The 18,534-nt window shown below is 38.2% G+C and overlaps 1 protein-coding gene across 1 annotated transcript; it reads right to left on the bottom strand.

The window, feature by feature from the left end:
• Nucleotides 1-1,008: 1,008 nt before the first annotated feature.
• LOC127875904 (leucine-rich repeat-containing protein 61-like) lies at nucleotides 1,009-17,159 on the bottom strand. The gene is made up of 8 exons (XM_052420654.1): nucleotides 17,009-17,159; nucleotides 13,742-13,822; nucleotides 12,784-12,930; nucleotides 11,755-11,815; nucleotides 5,703-5,854; nucleotides 3,120-3,188; nucleotides 1,916-2,038; nucleotides 1,009-1,578 (listed from the first exon to the last, which is right to left on the bottom strand). The coding sequence occupies exons 1-8, from the start codon at nucleotides 17,013-17,015 to the stop codon at nucleotides 1,511-1,513; spliced, it is 708 nt and encodes a 235-aa protein (XP_052276614.1). The 5' UTR covers nucleotides 17,016-17,159; the 3' UTR covers nucleotides 1,009-1,510.
• Between the last annotated feature and the right edge of the window lie 1,375 nt (nucleotides 17,160-18,534).

Here is an 18,534-nt window from a genome sequence, read left to right on the forward strand (position 1 = left end):
TTCTTGAGTTATCATCTGGAAACCATCTGGTGGATGGACAGACGGACCGACGGACCGACATGAGCAAAACAATATACCCCCTCTTCTTCGCATGGGGGCATAATAAGAAAGCTATTATCACATGTTCTTTACATGAACTTTACATTAAGGAGACTAGCCAGAATTGATTATATCGGTATTGCTATTGCAAATCATTTGCGAATAAAATGCAGTTATTTACTTTGGAAAAAAATATAATTATGTAAAGGTTTTGTACATTCACACAATTATTAGTGTCAAACAACATTCGCTAAATTCTTAACCACGTACATAGCCCAAAAAATACACAAGGGCGATATATCGTGTTAAATATATCGTGCATCGCCGGGACTGTCAAGAAAAATATTGAGTGTCGCCGCGACTGTCAAGAAAAATATTGTGCGTCGCTGCGACTGTCAAGAAAGATATCAAGTATCGCTTCATGTGTCTAGTGACGCCCTTGATGAAAGAAGTGCGAGATTATAGATGGCACTATCCGGATTCCGTTATCATTTTCATTTACTTGATTATGCAATTTACATGAGGTAACTATTGTAACGTCATTTCTCAGACGAAACATACTATCTAGTTTCTTTCAGGATTTTAGGGACAACAATTTTGACATGGTGGTTTTAGCAGTATTTAAAAAAAAAAATTGACAGCATCGAAAGAATCATAAACTTATTTCGGATTGTGTGTTTGTCATTCATAATTGTTAATTTCGATAGGAATAAAATAATTTGCTACGGCAGGATTACGATTTCGTAAATCGGGTTTTGGGTCAGAGTGGTTAGCATTCCATACAAACGCTATAAAAAAAAATAGCGTGGTTTAAAATACATTTCGATAATAGGGATGGATCTCAAAAACAACCATGTATTATCTTTAACTTAAATACTGCATATTGTATCTCATCATTGAATATGTATTGACAATTTCTGTTCATGATGATCAACAAGGTATGATCAAGAAATAAGTACACTATTGTAATATATTTTGCATCATTTTTCTTAACATAGATATAACTACATAATACAACTGCTACTAATAATAAACAATCATGTGCAAGTCATTAATAAATTAATATATAACCACATGTACTTATTTGCTTTAAAAACATTTAAAATGCATCACTATAGTAAACAATGCGTTAGGTATGTGATGTTGTCTGATCCAGCTTGTTTCATCTGATCCCAGATCATGCAATATTCTTAAAAACATTAATTACATTCATGTATTAGAATTGCCTCAAAGTTTTTGTTTCTTATTGTGATCCACATTATGACATAAAAGTAACAGTAGTCAGTTGTTTGCTGTTTGTTTCATGGTCATTTTAAGTTATTTATTTGTCATAATTCTGTATTAATAAAAATACAACTCTACTAGAATATAGCACAAAAGTAAGCTTAGAGATGCAGACAGACCAGCAGACCTGGTGGATGGTAAGCTGTAGTGTCCTAGGCCAGTTTTTTCCTCTTGTAGCCAACTGTCCTCAAGAACCCAGCTGTTGGAGTTTCTCTTCAGCAACACTAGACAGACGTTGACACGACTTCAGCAGATCTGCAGTTTAACAACTTATATCAGGGCATACATCAGTCCTTTTTTCAAATTTTTCAAAAATTGGAGTTTTTAATGTATGTTTATGTATGGTATAATAAAACAGGTACTTAAATGTTATCAAAAGGTAAAATGTGTTTAATTTAAACAATACTTATTATTAAAAGCAACTGGATATTCGTTTTTGAGTACATTAAACATTTTGAATATTCCCATTCAAGGAATTACGTGTTAAAATTCGCTTCCTAAAAGAGCCATGGCCCAATTCCCCAAAGAACGAGAATATGACTTCTTTTTGTGTACAGTACCCTCCCACTAACAAGACAATCAGTGTGTGTACCCTCCAGTTGCTGCTGTGCATCTCCCATCAAGGACTTGTCAAACTTGGTCGAGGGCTCCCAGAAGCTATCTGGTACCCATTCTTCTATGGCATAGTGTGTGCTTTCAGACTCATCGGACCGGCCTGCAGGAGACAATTATTCATAAGAGCCGCGCTCTGGGAGAACGGGGCTTAAATCATGTGCTTAAAGTGTCTTCCCAGATTATCCTAAGCGGTTGGCAAAGGCTAATCACGGACAACACTTTTTATGTATACTTGATTTTAGCAAAGATGAGACTCCAATGAAACAATATAAGGGGAAATACATACAATAATGATTCCCCAACCTTAGACTAGACAGCTATATGCCCCAAGGTGCTCACCTGAGAACTATAATGAGCATGTAGTGTTTACAAGGGCAGAAAAAGTCCCAAGCCCCTTGATGCTATGTCAAAGGACCAGAATCATTTTCAAACTAAGTGGAGATATCATAAGAACACAATTTGGTTATGCTATAAGTATGATTCATGCTGACTGTGTGAAAAAAAAAACCAAATTTTTATGCTGACTGGGTGAAAATAAAACACACAACTTTTAAAATGTTCAACAGGTTTTACTATTCTCATAAATGGACGATTGTCCACTGTAAACCTAAAACTAGTTAGACGATGCTGTATAATATTGCTGGAAGAAGACACCATACACATTTCTGTGTAGGAAAACTTATGCAAAGCATGTTAATGGAATTACCCCTTTCATGAAAGTCCTAGCCCTCCGATCAAAAATCCTAAAAAAGCAGTGAAGGCTGAGGGATTTTTGGTTCTAACTGAAGAAACAAAAAGTTTGATTCTAAACAATATAGGTCTGTTCATAATAAACTATAAAATAAGTCACTGTTTCCTTAATCTAAATTGAGGACGTAGCTAAAAATGAGAGGCAGTTATATAACTAAAAGATGGCTTATACCATGGATTGCTCAATTACAGTTTACTTTCATGTTTTTATTACATGGGGACCATTGTGTTCTTCAACTAACCTCTGTGGTTGCACAGGTGATAATTTTCATCATTCTTAAATCTTGTTTTTAAAATATAAATACAAAAAGTTTCGTCATCAAGTCTGTAGTGCTTCTTTTAAAAATCACAGACGGACGGAAGCTAAACATGTAGTCCCTTCTGGTGAAACACTGGTAGGGGACAAAAAAAGAATTTAAAAAATAACTTACATGCAACAGCATCGTTGATGTGTTTAAACATTTGGAATACCTCACTGCCTCGCCCTTGTATCCTTTCACCTAAAAAATATATATGTTTATGTTTTTATGAAGGTTAGCCACAGACATTGAAGAGTTTCAAACTGGACCAATATAATGTGCAATAGGCACTATAACAAAATATGATTCATACACAACACATCGCTTTGACATTAATGGAGTAGAAAGTGCTTTACTTTCACATTTGTCCTCAAAGCATGACACATGCCTTGTAAAAAGCAGTCTGTTTCTTTCACTAAACAAATTCAATTGTTAAGTTTGGTTAAAATGTGTGTCAAAATCCTTTAAAAAAATCCTTCAAAAAATTCAAAACCTTCAATGCAGTTTTTAGTACATTCACATACTTGAAGCTATGTGACACTAAAGCTTTTTTTACTTTGATCTTCAAGTATGAACTTGATCTTAGAGGTAGCAATCTTATTTTGTGCACAGTATTATGGCGCACCAAAGGGGTCGAAACTTAAACTTCTGCTGCAGCAGAAAAAAAATGCTGCTCGAGCAGCAAAATTCCTGCCCGAGCAGCAATTTTTTCTGCTGCAGCAGAACAATCCTGCTCGACCAGCATTTATTTTTAGAATAAGCCATTGAACCCATCAGTCAATCAAATTTGAGCTTACAAACGGACGACATAAGCAACCTCTACGGAAACGAAATTGACCTGACAATAGACCTGACAATAACTTTAGAAAAACTGCAACAAACTCATAATCTGTGTTTTAATCAATTATTATTAAATTCTCATCCTTTTTTCGTAGTTGTTCATAAAATAATAATTAAGCTTTAAAATCTATAAGTCATGCAGGAACATGCAAATTTAGTTGATAAATTCCTCCAATGTTACATGATTTATGCCTATGTGTAAATTGATTCTGATTGGCTGATGCCATAATCTAAAAATTGCTGCCCAAGCAGCATCTAGATGCTGCTCGAGCAGCAATTTCCTGCTGGAGCAGCATTTAAATGCTGTTCAAGAAGCATTTTTTTCTGCTGCAGCAAAAGTTAAAGTTTCGACCCCTTTGGTGCGCCATACAGTATAGGTTGACAGGACTGGTTTGCCTACTGGTCATTCCCTTAAAATCCTATATAAAGAGGTGTTACAGCTTTAGCAAGTCGTAATAACGTGCTGTAGTTTGACCTTTGGCATCAGAATATAACCTAAACCCATTTATGCCTAGTGGACTCTCCCATCCTTCTTAATTGGATCAATTTATTTCCAAAATAAGGGATGTCTCGTATATTTATTTCTATAATTAGAATATTTCTTACAGAAATTCCTTTAAGCAAACAGCGCAGACCCTGATGAGACGCTGCATTATGCGACGTCTTATCTGGGTCTACGCTGTTTGCCAAGGCCTTTTTTCTAGACGCTAGGCATAAATGGGTTAAGCCATCTAGTTTTCAGTTGTCACATCATTGGTAAAATTAAACTTTTTAACAATCACCCGCCAGAAATAATTATTACTCGAGATATTTACAATTAGTGTCTTTCCCCAGTAAAAACTAATATAAACCTATAATTATAAGCCTCATGTTGGATTCATCAATATCATTATTGCGTTGAGATTATTGCTAAATAAAGGAATGCCTTTTTGTGTAAGTCATCTTTTAAATCAGTATTTTAATCTTACTGGAAGATGCGTAGATGTTATTTAAACATAAATAATATTTTTCTTTATAAGGTGTGTTCATCTTCACTGATGCTTCATTCCCAGACTTACATCTTACTATTATAAAAAAAGTGAAATTCTGCCTTTATGATATTGGAAATTCCTTTTCCAGATTGGTAATGCTCCTAAAGGTCCTTTTCATGAGATGTGTATTTCACAATTAGTTCAATATTTGATTGTTCCTAAGTTGAGTTACGGATTTCAATGACAGTAATCTTAAACTGACTTAGAAATTGCTAAATCAAGGCTGTTTATACCATGATCTTCTTAATGAATTTGCCAAAGTCCATACTAAATATGGCAGTTTAGTTGTCCTTAAAATTGTTTTTAACTAATGACATAAACCATCCACATTTTAAATTGATGTTCTTAAACATATTTGTAAATGTAAGCATGTCAGAGTAAATGCAAAACAATTACTTATTGATGTGTTATATTGTTTCTTAGGGTTAATATATGCTAACTAAAAAAAAAATTATGTCATGATATATGTTATATTGTTTCTTAGGGTTAATACATGCTAACTAAAAAAAAAAATTATGTCATGATATAAGAAAGTTTGGTTGATATGGGCAAAGATAAGCACAAACTGTATAAATATCCCTTTGTCGTCAGAATACATTTGTTGCTAATTGAAATTACAAAATTGGGATGAGTGTCATCACAAAAACATTTTTAAACATCCTGAACTAGAGAATGAAGACCAAGAAATTTACCATTTATGTCATAACCTGCCCAAAGTAGGTCCTGCTTAACTATAGGTTGGGTGATATGGATTGAAAGGGCATGGAAATAAGCAAAATAAGGATACGTTTGATACATTCGCTCCTACTACAATGAGTTGTTAGAAGCGTATACTATAACTTACCATCGAGTGTGGTCAAATGTGGGAACATAGAGCCGACGTCTGCCACGTATCTAATGTTGAGACAGACGGGGTTGCTCAGACCAGTCGTCTGGTCTCGCAGACGTAGGCACTGAAGCTTCTCAAGTCCTGTCAAGCAACGCAGCGCGTCCACTCTGAAAGGTTGCATCATATGAGTCGTGTTATAAGAAAACTAGGCATAATGCATGAGCGTAAAGTGTTGTCCCAGATTAGCCTGTGCAGTCCAGACAGGCTAATCAGAGACGACACTTTCCGCTTGTATGAAATTTTTCGTTTAAATGAAGTCTCTTCTTAGCAAAAATCCAATTAAGGCGGAAAGTGGCGTCCCTGATTAGCCTGTGCAGACTGCACAGGCTAATCTGGGACGACACTTTACGCACATGCATTATGCCCAGTTTTCTCAGAACATGACTCATATGTTTTAGAGCTTCCCTTTGGCAAAAAACAGGGTTTAATGCATGTAAAGCTAATCAGGGACGTCACCCTCCGCCTAAACTGGATTTTTGCTAAGAAGAGACTTCCTTTAAACAAAATATTTCATCACAACTGAAAGTTTCGCCTCTGATTAGCCTGTGAAGACTGCACAGGCTAATCTGGGATATCACTTTACCTACTTGCATTTAACCCTGTTTTCCAAGAGTGGGCCTAATATTTATTTTCATCACCTAGCATACCTAGGACAAAATAAGTATGTCTGGAAATGATTTGTTTATTATCATCAACTATATACTATCATGTCAAATAACAGATGTTGCCCAAATATAATGTAGAAACATTCTTGACAATATGTACACATATTTGATCATTAATAATGTCAAATGCATCAACTTTGATAAATGCATCAACTTTGATAGTATAATCTACATTTGTGTGAGTCACCTGATACAATAACTATCACAACATAATTAAAGTTCAACATCTTTATTAGCTTAATTTTTTTAAGTTTTATAACACTCTGAATTTTTAGTAATCATCTTTTTTTGCCAAAATGGTTATTTTTGTAACTCTTGTTTTTTGTTCACCAAGATTTTTCCTTATAATTTAAGACTTCATGACTGCTTCTGCAACCAGAAAACAGTCAGAAGTAAGTAATTCATTACTTTTGCTTTATTAAGGTAAAAAATAGGTTTGTATGGTTTTAATAGACAATGGTTTCACCAGAAAGCTTCAAGTGGTTTTGCATATGAAATGATTGTAGTAAAAGGAAACAATAGGTTCTGCTTTTGTAATAGCATGTTTTGTTTTATTTCTTTTCAAGAACATTTGAATAATGTCAATTTGTATCTACAGCGATAATTTGATTGCTTTTGAAAGTGAGTGTCATGTTAAATATTGCCTTTAAACAAAATAAGTTGTATTTCAATATGGGCCTTCTCAAAAGCTCTCATGTCAAATTAGTGATAAACAGGCTGAATTTTTTATTGCACTATGATTGAAGGTAAACAAGAAAACAATTCAAGAGCAGACAATCAAATCAAAATTAGCACAGTTTGTTAAAGCAAGGTTAATAAGAAATAGAGATAACATTAGTTGTCAGATACAGCCGTGATGCTGCTACTATCTCCTTCATCAGGTGGGTCCATATTCATCGGACGTTTCGGCACTGTCCCACTACGTCCTCCTATGGTGTGCCGACCGGAAGTGATCAATTTCCGGCCAGGAGATAGTAAGCTTCCGCTACACTTCCTCATCTGCCAGGTCTCGGTGGCCAGTCCCTAGTCGACAGCCCTGTGTCCCCCTATCCACTTCTCCTCTCTCTTCCGCCATAGCCACAAGGAAGCAGACTCTGTTTCACGTGCAACAACCGATATGGCCCGTTTCCGGACCTGTCCTGTAACCCCCAGTCTGCTGAAAGTGCGCCACAGTGATTGTGCTGGGAAACCTCTGCAGCCCACCTCCACTGGAAAACACCATGCCTTCCAGCCTTTCTCTGTGCAGGTATCTGTGAGGGCCTGGTACTTTTCGCGCTTCCGTTCGAAGCTCTCTTCAATCCGCTCCTCCCATGGTACTGTGAGCTCCACCATCACAACCTGTTTTGATGCAGCTGACCACAGTACTATGTCGGGTCTCTGGTTTGTCACGGTGATCTCCTGTGGAAACTTGAGCTGTTTCTTCAAGTCTGCTTCCATTCTCCAATCTGTTGCCGTTCCAAGAATCCCACATGCGCGTTTGGCCTTTGCCCCTTCTTCTCCGGCTCTGACAAAGGAAATGAATGAGGGGCCTTTGTTGGTCATCTTCTGCGCTTTTCGTGCTTGATCTAGATGATCGGCGATTGAAGCAAGAACCCTGTCGTGACGCCATCTGTATCGACCATCAGACAGGGCTGTCCTGCATGAGCTCAGGACATGCTCCAGATTCGCTGGTCTTCCACAGAGCTTGCAATCTGGCTTTTCGGCAAGACCCCAAGTCACTAGGTTTGTTGGACTTGGCAGCACGTCGTAGACAGACTTGAGCAAGAAACTAAGTCTGTCGCTTTCCATGGTCCAGATCGCATTCCATGTAAGCTTTCTCTGGGGTACTCCCTCCCAGTTCAGCCATTTTCCCTGTTTCCGTAGGGTAACAGCTCTGGTGAGCCTGGATTCTTCCTCCATTCGGCGAATCTCTTCCTGCACTTGGGTGCGTCGGTCTTTTGCTCTGGCTTTGCTCCACTGCGAACGGGTGACGCATCCGAAGCCTAGTCGCCCGTGCGCAACATTACCGACAATGTCGCTGTGCCGAAGACGAGCCTCAGCCTCTTCAACTGCCTTGTCGGCCTTCCACTTTCTCCCGGTGTTGACCTGCACTCCTGCTTCTCTAACCTTCTCATCTCTACTGTCTCGTAGCATAATGACTTTCCGAGCCTTTGTGACCTTGTATTCCTCCGTCAGTGATCTGAGAGGTATCTGCAGCTTGCTGCCTGTGCAGTACAAACAGAGGCTGGTGAAACTCTTTGGCACCCCGATCCACCTCCTGAGGAATGAATTTATTGTCCTTTCCATTGCTTCCACTGTTGATGACAGTACACTGTACACCAGCAGCGGCCACAATAGGCGTGGTAGGATGCCATGTTGGTAAATCCAGGCCTTGAATTTTCCTGGCAGACCACACTTGTCCACATCTTTCAACCAGTTCTCCATTTGCACTACCGTGTCTTTGATACTCTGTTTATCATTGAGTGAGTCTCGAAACCACTTCCCGAGGCACTTCACTGGTTGCTCCTTAACAGTAGGGATGAGCTGATCTTTGATTCTATATCTTGCACTCTCTTGAATCTTTCCTTTCCTCAAAACCATGCTCCTTGATTTCTGGGGTTTGAACTTCATTCTGGCCCACTCGATAAGTTCGCCAATGTCTTGCAGCATCCACCTTCCCTCGACGTACGACTTTGCTGTAATAGTCATATTGTCCATAAATGCCCTCGTTGGTGGTTGGATACACCCCGAAGTCATTTTGGGTCCTCTTGATGGCTTCTCCGCTGACTTCACTATCAGATTCATGGCTGCTGCGAACAGCACCACTGAAATTGTGCACCCGGTAACGATGCCTACTTCAAGTCTCTGCCAGTCAGTGGTTATTGCCCTTGTTGAAAATCTCATGATGAAGCCGTCGAAATAGTGCCGCAACATCTGCCGAAATCGAACGGGTACATGATACAATTGTAGAGTCTTTTGTATCATCTGATGCGGAACAGAACCATATGCATTTGCTAGGTCAAGCCAAATCACTGCGATGTCTCCTTTGTTCTTGCGTGCTTCCTTGATGATTTGGGTGATGACACTGGTATGCTCGATGCACCCAGATACACCGGGTACTCCTCCTTTCTGCACAGCTGTATCTATGTACTTGTTCTGAAGCAAATAAGAGGTCATTCTTTTTGAAAGGACAGCGAGGAGTATCTTCCCTTCCACGTTCAGCAAAGAGATAGTCCTGAATTGACCAAGGGTTGACGAATCCTCTTCTTTAGGAATAAAACATCCCTCTGCCTTCAGCCATTCTCTGCAAAGCTCTCCTTTCCTCCAAACAACCTTTATAAGCTTCCACAACCGTAGCAAGATCTTGGGGCAGTTCTTGTATACCCTGTACGGTACTCCATTGGGTCCTGGTGCTGAAGACGCTCTGGCCTTCCTTACAATGTCCTTGACTTCTTGCAACCTAGGTTCTGCGCAATCAAAGTCATCTGGTGTGAGCAACTTGTCGCACTCGCCCAGTTCCTTGTGACGGTCGCTGTCACTGTACATATCTTTGATGTACTTGTTTGCCTCCTCTTTTGTGCATTGAAGTTCGCCTGTCTTCTTTTCTCCGAGCAAACGCTTCACAAACTGAAATGGATTGCTAGTAAACTGAGCTCTCTTTCGCCTTCTCTCGTGTCTCTTCCGGTGCAGATTCTCTGCTCTCCGTAAACACTGGATCTCCTTCCGTACATCATCTCTCAGTTCTGCCAGACCTTGTTTCTCCTCATCCTCTGCTTGTCTGTATCTGCTTTTCAAGCGTCTGAGTTCTCCCCTTAGGTTGGAAATCTTCTGCAGTCTTCTATTCCCGCCAACCTTGGGTTGTCCGACTTTCTCTTTAGCTGTTCCGAATCGCTCTTTTCCAAATGTGTAGATCAGCTCAGACATGACATGCAGCTTGCTCTCTACTTTGCCTTTCAGAACGTTCTCCATCACCAGTTCCAGCTCCTCTTCAAACGCCTTCCACTTCGCTCTCTCTGTACTTGCGGGCCACATCACTTTCTTCCGCCGCTCTGTAGATTCTACCGCAGCTCGATCTTCAGTCCTCTCTGCGTTATCAATGGTTACCTCACCCTCTTCTGATGCGTGGAGGCTCTGGACACTGTGGTGTTCATCCTGATCCAGCTCCTCCTCCGTCTCACCAAGTTGCCTTGCGCGTTGCAACAGATTTAGGATTGGTGCGCATCCCATCTTTGTGCGATGAATCTTCAGTCCCACCTTATTCTTACACACCTTCCCACAACTACATGATCTTGCCCAGTCCGTGTTCTGATTCGTTGTCGGTTGATCGGGCGTGTTCGTTACCTGTTGGCTTGTAGGTCGATCATCCTCCCCCACTCTCGTACGACCTTGGGGGTATTTCTTGTGTTGTCTTTCTGTAGCTTGCTCGGGTTTCTTCTTACGAAGAACGTAAACTGACTTGCTGGGACAGTTTACCCCTATGCCAGTCTTTCCTAGCTGCCACCTGTCTCTCCATGGTGTCACTGTACTATTCACAGTTTTCAGCTGGTCTTTCCCAACAGTCACTGGATATCCAGAAGATATAGTTGTCAGATACAGCCGTGATGCTGCTACTATCTCCTTCATCAGGTGGGTCCATATTCATCGGACGTTTCGGCACTGTCCCACTACGTCCTCCTATGGTGTGCCGACCGGAAGTGATCAATTTCCAGCCAGGAGATAGTAAGCTTCCGCTACACTTCCTCATCTGCCAGGTCTCGGTGGCCAGTCCCTAGTCGACAGCCCTGTGTCCCCCTATCCACTTCTCCTCTCTCTTCCGCCATAGCCACAAGGAAGCAGACTCTGTTTCACGTGCAACAACCGATATGGCCCGTTTCCGGACCTGTCCTGTAACCCCCAGTCTGCTGAAAGTGCGCCACAGTGATTGTGCTGGGAAACCTCTGCAGCCCACCTCCACTGGAAAACACCATGCCTTCCAGCCTTTCTCTGTGCAGGTATCTGTGAGGGCCTGGTACTTTTCGCGCTTCCATTCGAAGCTCTCTTCAATCCGCTCCTCCCATGGTACTGTGAGCTCCACCATCACAACCTGTTTTGATGCAGCTGACCACAGTACTATGTCGGGAATGAAAAGGGAAGGCTTAATTTATAGAGATAACATTAGCTTTCATCATCTGAGAGTGAAAAGGGAAGGCTTAATTTATAGAGATAACATTAGCTTTCATCATCTGAGAGTGAAAAGGGAAGGCTTAATATATAGAGATAACATTAGCTTTCATCATCTGAGAGTGAAAAGGGAGGCTTAATTTACATAAGCTTTTATCATCTGAGAGTGAAAAGGGAAGGCTTAATTTATAGAAACAACTTACCCTCCAATTAAATTCCCGGCTAAATTTAAATTTTCCAGATTTTCTAAAGCTTGTAAACCCTCTGCAAGGAAATGAATCTCTCATTAATATATAAAATACATACAAGTATTTTTCTGAACTGAAATTAGTTCATGTATAAAATTATATTTGACGTCATTTAAAACAATACAAAATGTTTTCATTCATAAATTTATATCGGCCAAAGACGCATGTAACTTCATGCATATTGTCCAAATGGTTTCTTAAAATCATGACACTTACAAAATGTAAAGTTCCTTGTAAAATTTTGCCAGAAAATTTATCACCAACACTTCAACACAACAAAGAGTGCCTTGTTGAAATACAAATCATATAAAAGAATGGTTAATAGCACTTAATGTGTACCGGAACATATAATGACCGCTTTTAACCCTGTCCTACTCAGAAGCAACATGCAAATGGCTATACACAACCATCATAAACCCAAACCTGTTCAGGTTTTATGATTGCTTGCTGCTCATCAGGCTATTAGGGTTCCAAAATGCAGCCTTTATAACTGGAATCCAGTTATAAAGGTCTTTAATTTAATTTGATTGTTTAAGAGACTACAAACCCATCAAAATGCATATCTGAGTATAAAAGTGTTATTTATAACATGACCTACGCTCCAGGAGTGAAATGACGTAATGCTTAATTTTGTTTATTACATGAGTGTTATTACACTGGTTATATAACTGTGAAATGACGTCATTTTTGCGAAGAAATGACATCATTATTCCAGCGAATTTCTTCAGTTAAACTCTTACAATGTGAATAAATTGTGAAAAGAGCATAAAATAAAGAGAAAATTTGTTGGTCATGTTATAAATAGAATATTAGATTCGTGGTCATTTTGTATTGAATTTATTAAACGAGTCATCTAAATAAAGATAAAAACTTGGCAAGCCTCGTTTTTATCTTTATTTAGATGACTCGTTTAATAAATTCAATACAAAACGACCACTCGTGCAAGATCCTATATATGTTGGAGGGCTGCAGAGGCTTGCTCACCCAGGGAGGTGATCCTGTTTGCGGCGAGGTTAAGCGTCTGCAGGCTGTCCAGCCCCACCAGGAGGTGCAGTCTCGTGAGGCTGTTGTAGGACAGGTCCAGTCTCTGCAGCCCTGTGCACTCTCCAATACAGCCCAACTCTGTCAACTCTATCAAAGACATACTATATACTAATTATTCTCTGTACCAACTACTAACATCAATGACAAATTTACACTATGCGACATTTTACGACAGGAAATATATATATAAATATACTGTATACCTATATACCTATATACTAATTTATGTTTTTGGTTTTCAGTGTTAATGTACTGATGCCCAAATGATGCATGGCTTAATACTTACAAATTCACCAGTCACTTATAGAAGACTCGAATCCTTACAAAAAGTCTTTGATAAAAATATATTATAATTCAAAAATATTTTTTTATATGAGGAATGGGCAATAATTCAACAAACAAATTACAGCTGCAACTCCTTTTTCTTTGATCAACTGTTAAATGATGAAGAGCCACCAGCACAATTAATGTCATTTCATATATACAAAAGTGGAAAAAGACAAATGGCCACAATTCAGCAAAATTATTGTAGGTTGACTCATGTATATAATTCCGAAATGTCAAACTTTACTGTATCGCTATCCAGCAGTACTGCATTGTTATAAAAATGACAAGAGTGCCATGTGTGCAAACCTTACTTGGAATTTTACAGGAAATGTATACATCGACACTTGTTACTTAAAAAAAAATTCTTATATAATGAATATTTGAACATCTCCATTTCTATCCCATACGCCTGCTGCTAGGTGGGAAGACTATCAAGAGGACATATGTAAATTTAAACATAAAAATAATCAGTCAATTTGGAATATGGATTTGAATTATTTTCCGAACACTTCTCAGTCATTAAATTTGAGGAGTAAGTGTTCCTTGTCATTTACTTCGAGTACATGCTTACCAAGGTTTTTCAAAGAGAGTGAATGGATGCTTTCCATGTCAAATTCTCCACTGATGGACTTCAGCAAGGTCTTAGTAACAGCTGAAAAGTTTAAAAATACCCGGTAATGACAATCACTTATATGTTGCAGCAAAGTGCTATTTTTGACCATTATTGTAAATGGGGCCACTGCCCTTTGGATTGGATTTTTTTATATCGAATACTTGGCAACTGGGGCACATTTTGGCCACACATTTTACCCCCCCCCCCTCCCCAAAAAAACACTGAAAGATGACAATTGAAAAGTTGACCATACAATGTTATATGAGAAAATGAAAAAAATGCAAGCTTAATCAAAAACCAATCACAAAAGTCAGCAAGATCATTGCCCTTGTTGAATTTAGGAGATAGGATCATGTTCATTTAAATACACAAGTGATTTATTTTTTAGCAAGGTTGTGCATAAAAACTAAACAATCACCACTGCAAAATCAATTAGATTTGGTACAATAAAAATTCACTCTAAACAAGCTAGCTTGTATATCAGTTTTTCTACACTTTTTATACATCTACGGCTTTTACTCTAAAATTTAGAGTGTCCAAAACGGACACTCTAAATTTTCCTACACCCCCATTTTTTGTCAAAACAACGATTTCCATGATTCTAAATTTTCAGACATATGTTATTTCGTCCATAATTAATTATTCTAAATTTTCTGACAGTTTATTTTAAACTGCTATTTTACCACAATTATGCCCTGTTGCACTTATCTGGTGACACTTTGATCATGTGATTTAACAACCAGATTTAGGTCATAAAACCTGACAGTGGATGCAATAAGGCAATGGACCATTACATGTCTGTTATAGGAAAAATAACTATGTATACAGGTAAAAGACAATGGTTTCACACAGCAGATTAGAATGAAACATATATAAAATTAATTTATACTGTATGGCCAGATATTTCACAAAGCACTGGTAATCATTTGTTGAAATAATTGCCACATAAACATTGCATACCCATATACGATCGTCAATGCAATACTTTTAGTGTCTGTAAATTGTTTGTCTCTAAATTTTCAGACCACTGTATTTTTAAAATTTGAGCTATATCTAAATTTATTTACATAAAATAAATTATGTTAAGAGTCCAAAAACTTAGAATAATTAATATACAGTATATAGCCTTTAAACCTATAAGTTTGTGCACCTTAAACTTCAAAGGCATATCTTTCATGAAAAATCATTAGACAATAACTAAACTTGATATATACTTGAATATTTATCTTTTGTTTAACAAATAACGAGTGAAATATGTTGGTTGACAGATATTAATAATGGAGTTACGTACCTTTAAACATTCATGAACATCGTAGTCTGCATCACACAGAATTACCCTATAAGATCGTGCACCGATTTTGATGACGTCACAGCGAGGCCTTGGGATGTGTTTATATTACCCGATATATGTTTTTGAGAATATGTGTTTATTTGTATTAAATATGTGTTGGTTTAGATGAATTTCATGAATAAACTGTATTAAAAAGAATGCTTTAAACAAAACTGGTCTTCATAAAAACGAACTGTGATAACTGTATTCAGAGGTCTAGATAAAGTGAATTTACTAACGGAAAAAAGCTAAATAAAATTCTACTCACAATCGGGGCATGAAAAGCTGTCAGCCCTTCTAATGACAGTTGTTTTGTGACAAAATCCCAAATTGACACAGTGAGAACATTTATCGCAATAGGCCATGCACGATCTCAACGTATGCAGTCATTGAAATTCAGATTTAAATCTACAAGCAAGTCGGGCTAGTACTATGGGAATTTGAACAAGCCCGAGTCAAATTTAACAAGCCCAAACATTTTTGTTAAAAATGCAGATAAACATAACATAAAACATCCAAAGAAGCATTCATTTATTCAATCTTTAGAATAAAATACAAATCTCTAATTAATTTCATCCTCATCCAAGTTAGCTTCCTCGTCATCTGAGCCAGCCTCTTTTGGATCCTGAAATAAGAAGAAATTAATTTCACACACGGATTTCAATCATATCACAATTATAAATATATACATAAAGTTTAGGTAAAAAATTAGCAGAAATGTATCCCATATATCCATGTGAAAGAGAGAGCAAACCTGAACCACCAGAAAATATATAAGCAATTAAGTGCCAGGTTATTCTACAAAAAGCCAGTTGACAAATGTGTCAATCACAGTTACCTCAGATTCGCATTCCTCAACGACGTACTTGAATGACAACTGTTCGGCCATTACTCTCTGTGTCCCAAACGCAACACAAAACATTGATTTTACATAAAATTAATCCAGGAACCACAAAACCATGCGCTGATTGCCCAGCACGTGTGCGCAGTGTGTTAAAACATAAGCGGCTGTTGATTTAAGCGGCTCAAAACTTTGTTAACAAATATTGAAAATGAAAGTGGAACTCGTTTTCTGTTTAATGAATTGTACAAGCAAGTCGGGCTTGTAATATTGGATTTCCTACAAGCCCGAAAGAAAAAATACTAGTTTTTTGCTACCGGACTAGTGCGAATTTTGACGACTGCGTATGTATGGTCTCGTGTCATCATTTGGTGGTAAAAATTTTCGCATACACAGCATACTTTAATCGTATTGTAATGTAAAGTACAGAGAGCACAATACAAATTCGAGATGGGCGGGCCTCCGGGTGAAACTACTCTTGCAACATTTCATGATCGAAACATTGACAAACATAGCCTTCTGGTGAAGGAAATGTGCAGATTTTAAACATTGTTTAGGCTATTTCTTTGGAACAAGGTCAGAAAAACGGATAATTTATATCATACTCATTGTTTTTTTCTCATGATTGTTGTCTTATCGGCTGTGGAAATTCTCGTGTTACAAAAGTGAACAGTTTTCGGGCACGTGCGTTCGAATGTTGCTTAGAAGTTTACGTCATAAAAAAGTACACGATCTTATAGGGCTGCAAGAAGTTATAGGAATAGAGGATAGTTAAATAATTCACACTTCCAACTAGAAAATAATGAATTAATGATCAGTGTAAATTAAGCTTTATATTTATTTACTAAGCAACAATGAGCTCAGAGTATTCTCCAAGAACTATGATCTTAAAATCTAGTTAACATCAACGCAAATGTGTCTTCCGAATGTTAAATGTATCCGAAATTATGTATGTTTTTTACTCTTAATGTTATAATTATGTTTCCTCAATAAGTCGACCAAACTTACAATACGTTTTTAATAGTTAATAAAACATAATTTTAAGCAAAAGTACCTGTCATCGTGGACACGTATATAATTTGTAAATACTGATAATATTTTCTGTTCTTTGACGTTGAACTCTTAAAATAATATGTTGTTAGTGAAAACAACAATCCGGAAGCATTAAAGTCCAAGCTATTTTTATCGAACGGCACTTTTGAATCCGAGCCAGTTTTGCTTTGAAATTGTATGAATTGCGTGTGTAACTGTAAGTAGAGAATTAATTTGCAAACAAAACAATATGCCATTTTGTTCCTAAGCTCCTTTAACGACTACACAGAAAGCGATCGCCCATTCCATTCAGTTACACCCTTAAAGGTCACACGCTTACATAAGTATGTGAAGAAGCTTCAAAACACATTGGGGTTGAGCTGACAAAGGACATGTCCTGGAAGCCACATATTCGAAAGGTCATCAAAAAAGGCAACATTTCCCTTGGTTTCCTACGCAGGAACTTACGGATAGGCAACGAGGAGGTAAAAAGCGCAGCATACTATTCCCTCGTTCGCCCAAACCTAGAGTACTGCGGCACTCTGTGGAGTCCATACCATACGGAACAGATCCATGATCTGGAGATGGTCCAAAGACGAGCAGCCCGCTATGTGTTGATCAGATACCACAACACCAGTAGCGTCACATCAATGCTTGACCACATACCGTGGGAAACTCTAGAGTCCAGAAGGACCAAAGCCAAACTAACAATGGTCTACAAGATGACCAACGACCTTGTGGACATACCAGTTACCAAATACCTTAATTTCCCCTGGCTCAGGCCAGACACGGTCTTACCATTCCATCAAGTACCTGCCATTATCAACATCTTTCTCATACTATCGCCACAGTTTTTTTTTCAAGTATAATCACCACTTGGAACAACCTACCGACCTCCATCGCTAAAGCCCCCAACTTGGTATCCTTCAAGCGGGGGCTATATAGCAACAACCGGATTCTAAATAAGTTGTCAGTGCCTGCTACAAATTAACTCCTAATGGCCCCCGGTAGAGGTTCAAACCTCTCTGCGGCCACCGTAGCCGGAGAGGCATGAGGGAGAAGGATGAAACGTAGCTGGCGACTCTGCTTTAGTTTCCTTCTTATCAAACTCTTCTTACTTTACTGTCGTTCACTCTTTATCTTCATTCTTTCACCACCGTCGCATAATAATCATGTGTGATTGCAGCGACGTACGATGTAGATGTAGATGTAGAACATAAAAACGAAAAACGGACTATGCTTCGGTATGGTTTCGCCATCGTTGAATAAGTTTTTTAAATAACTCTTTAAATAAATTTATATGGAACATTTTTAGATGATACGTATGAGGATCTATACGTTTAGACTTAAACAAAGGTGGTTAGCGTGTTGCTATGATATGATTTAGTTAAAACATCATTTTGAATGATAAATAATCATATTATAACGAAATAATAACTTTTCTGGGAAAAATCACTATCAAATATATATATAACAAGGTATGCAACTCAAAATCACCCCAAAACGGGGTGCATCGCTTTGAACAGCCATATCTTCATCAATTGTGCA

This window comes from Dreissena polymorpha, chromosome 4 (genome assembly GCF_020536995.1).
Source record: "Dreissena polymorpha isolate Duluth1 chromosome 4, UMN_Dpol_1.0, whole genome shotgun sequence".
Lineage (NCBI taxonomy): Eukaryota > Metazoa > Mollusca > Bivalvia > Myida > Dreissenidae > Dreissena > Dreissena polymorpha.

Excerpts from the sequence above, each read along its gene's own strand:
- LOC127875904 (XM_052420654.1), bottom strand. Across the intron at positions 11,816-12,783 it reads AAACAGGATCACCTCCCTGG|AGGGTTTACAAGCTTTAGAA; the intron begins GTGAGCAAGCCT and ends ATTTCCTTGCAG. Across the intron at positions 1,579-1,915 it reads TGCACAGCAGCAACTGGAGG|ATCTGCTGAAGTCGTGTCAA; the intron begins GTACACACACTG and ends GTTAAACTGCAG.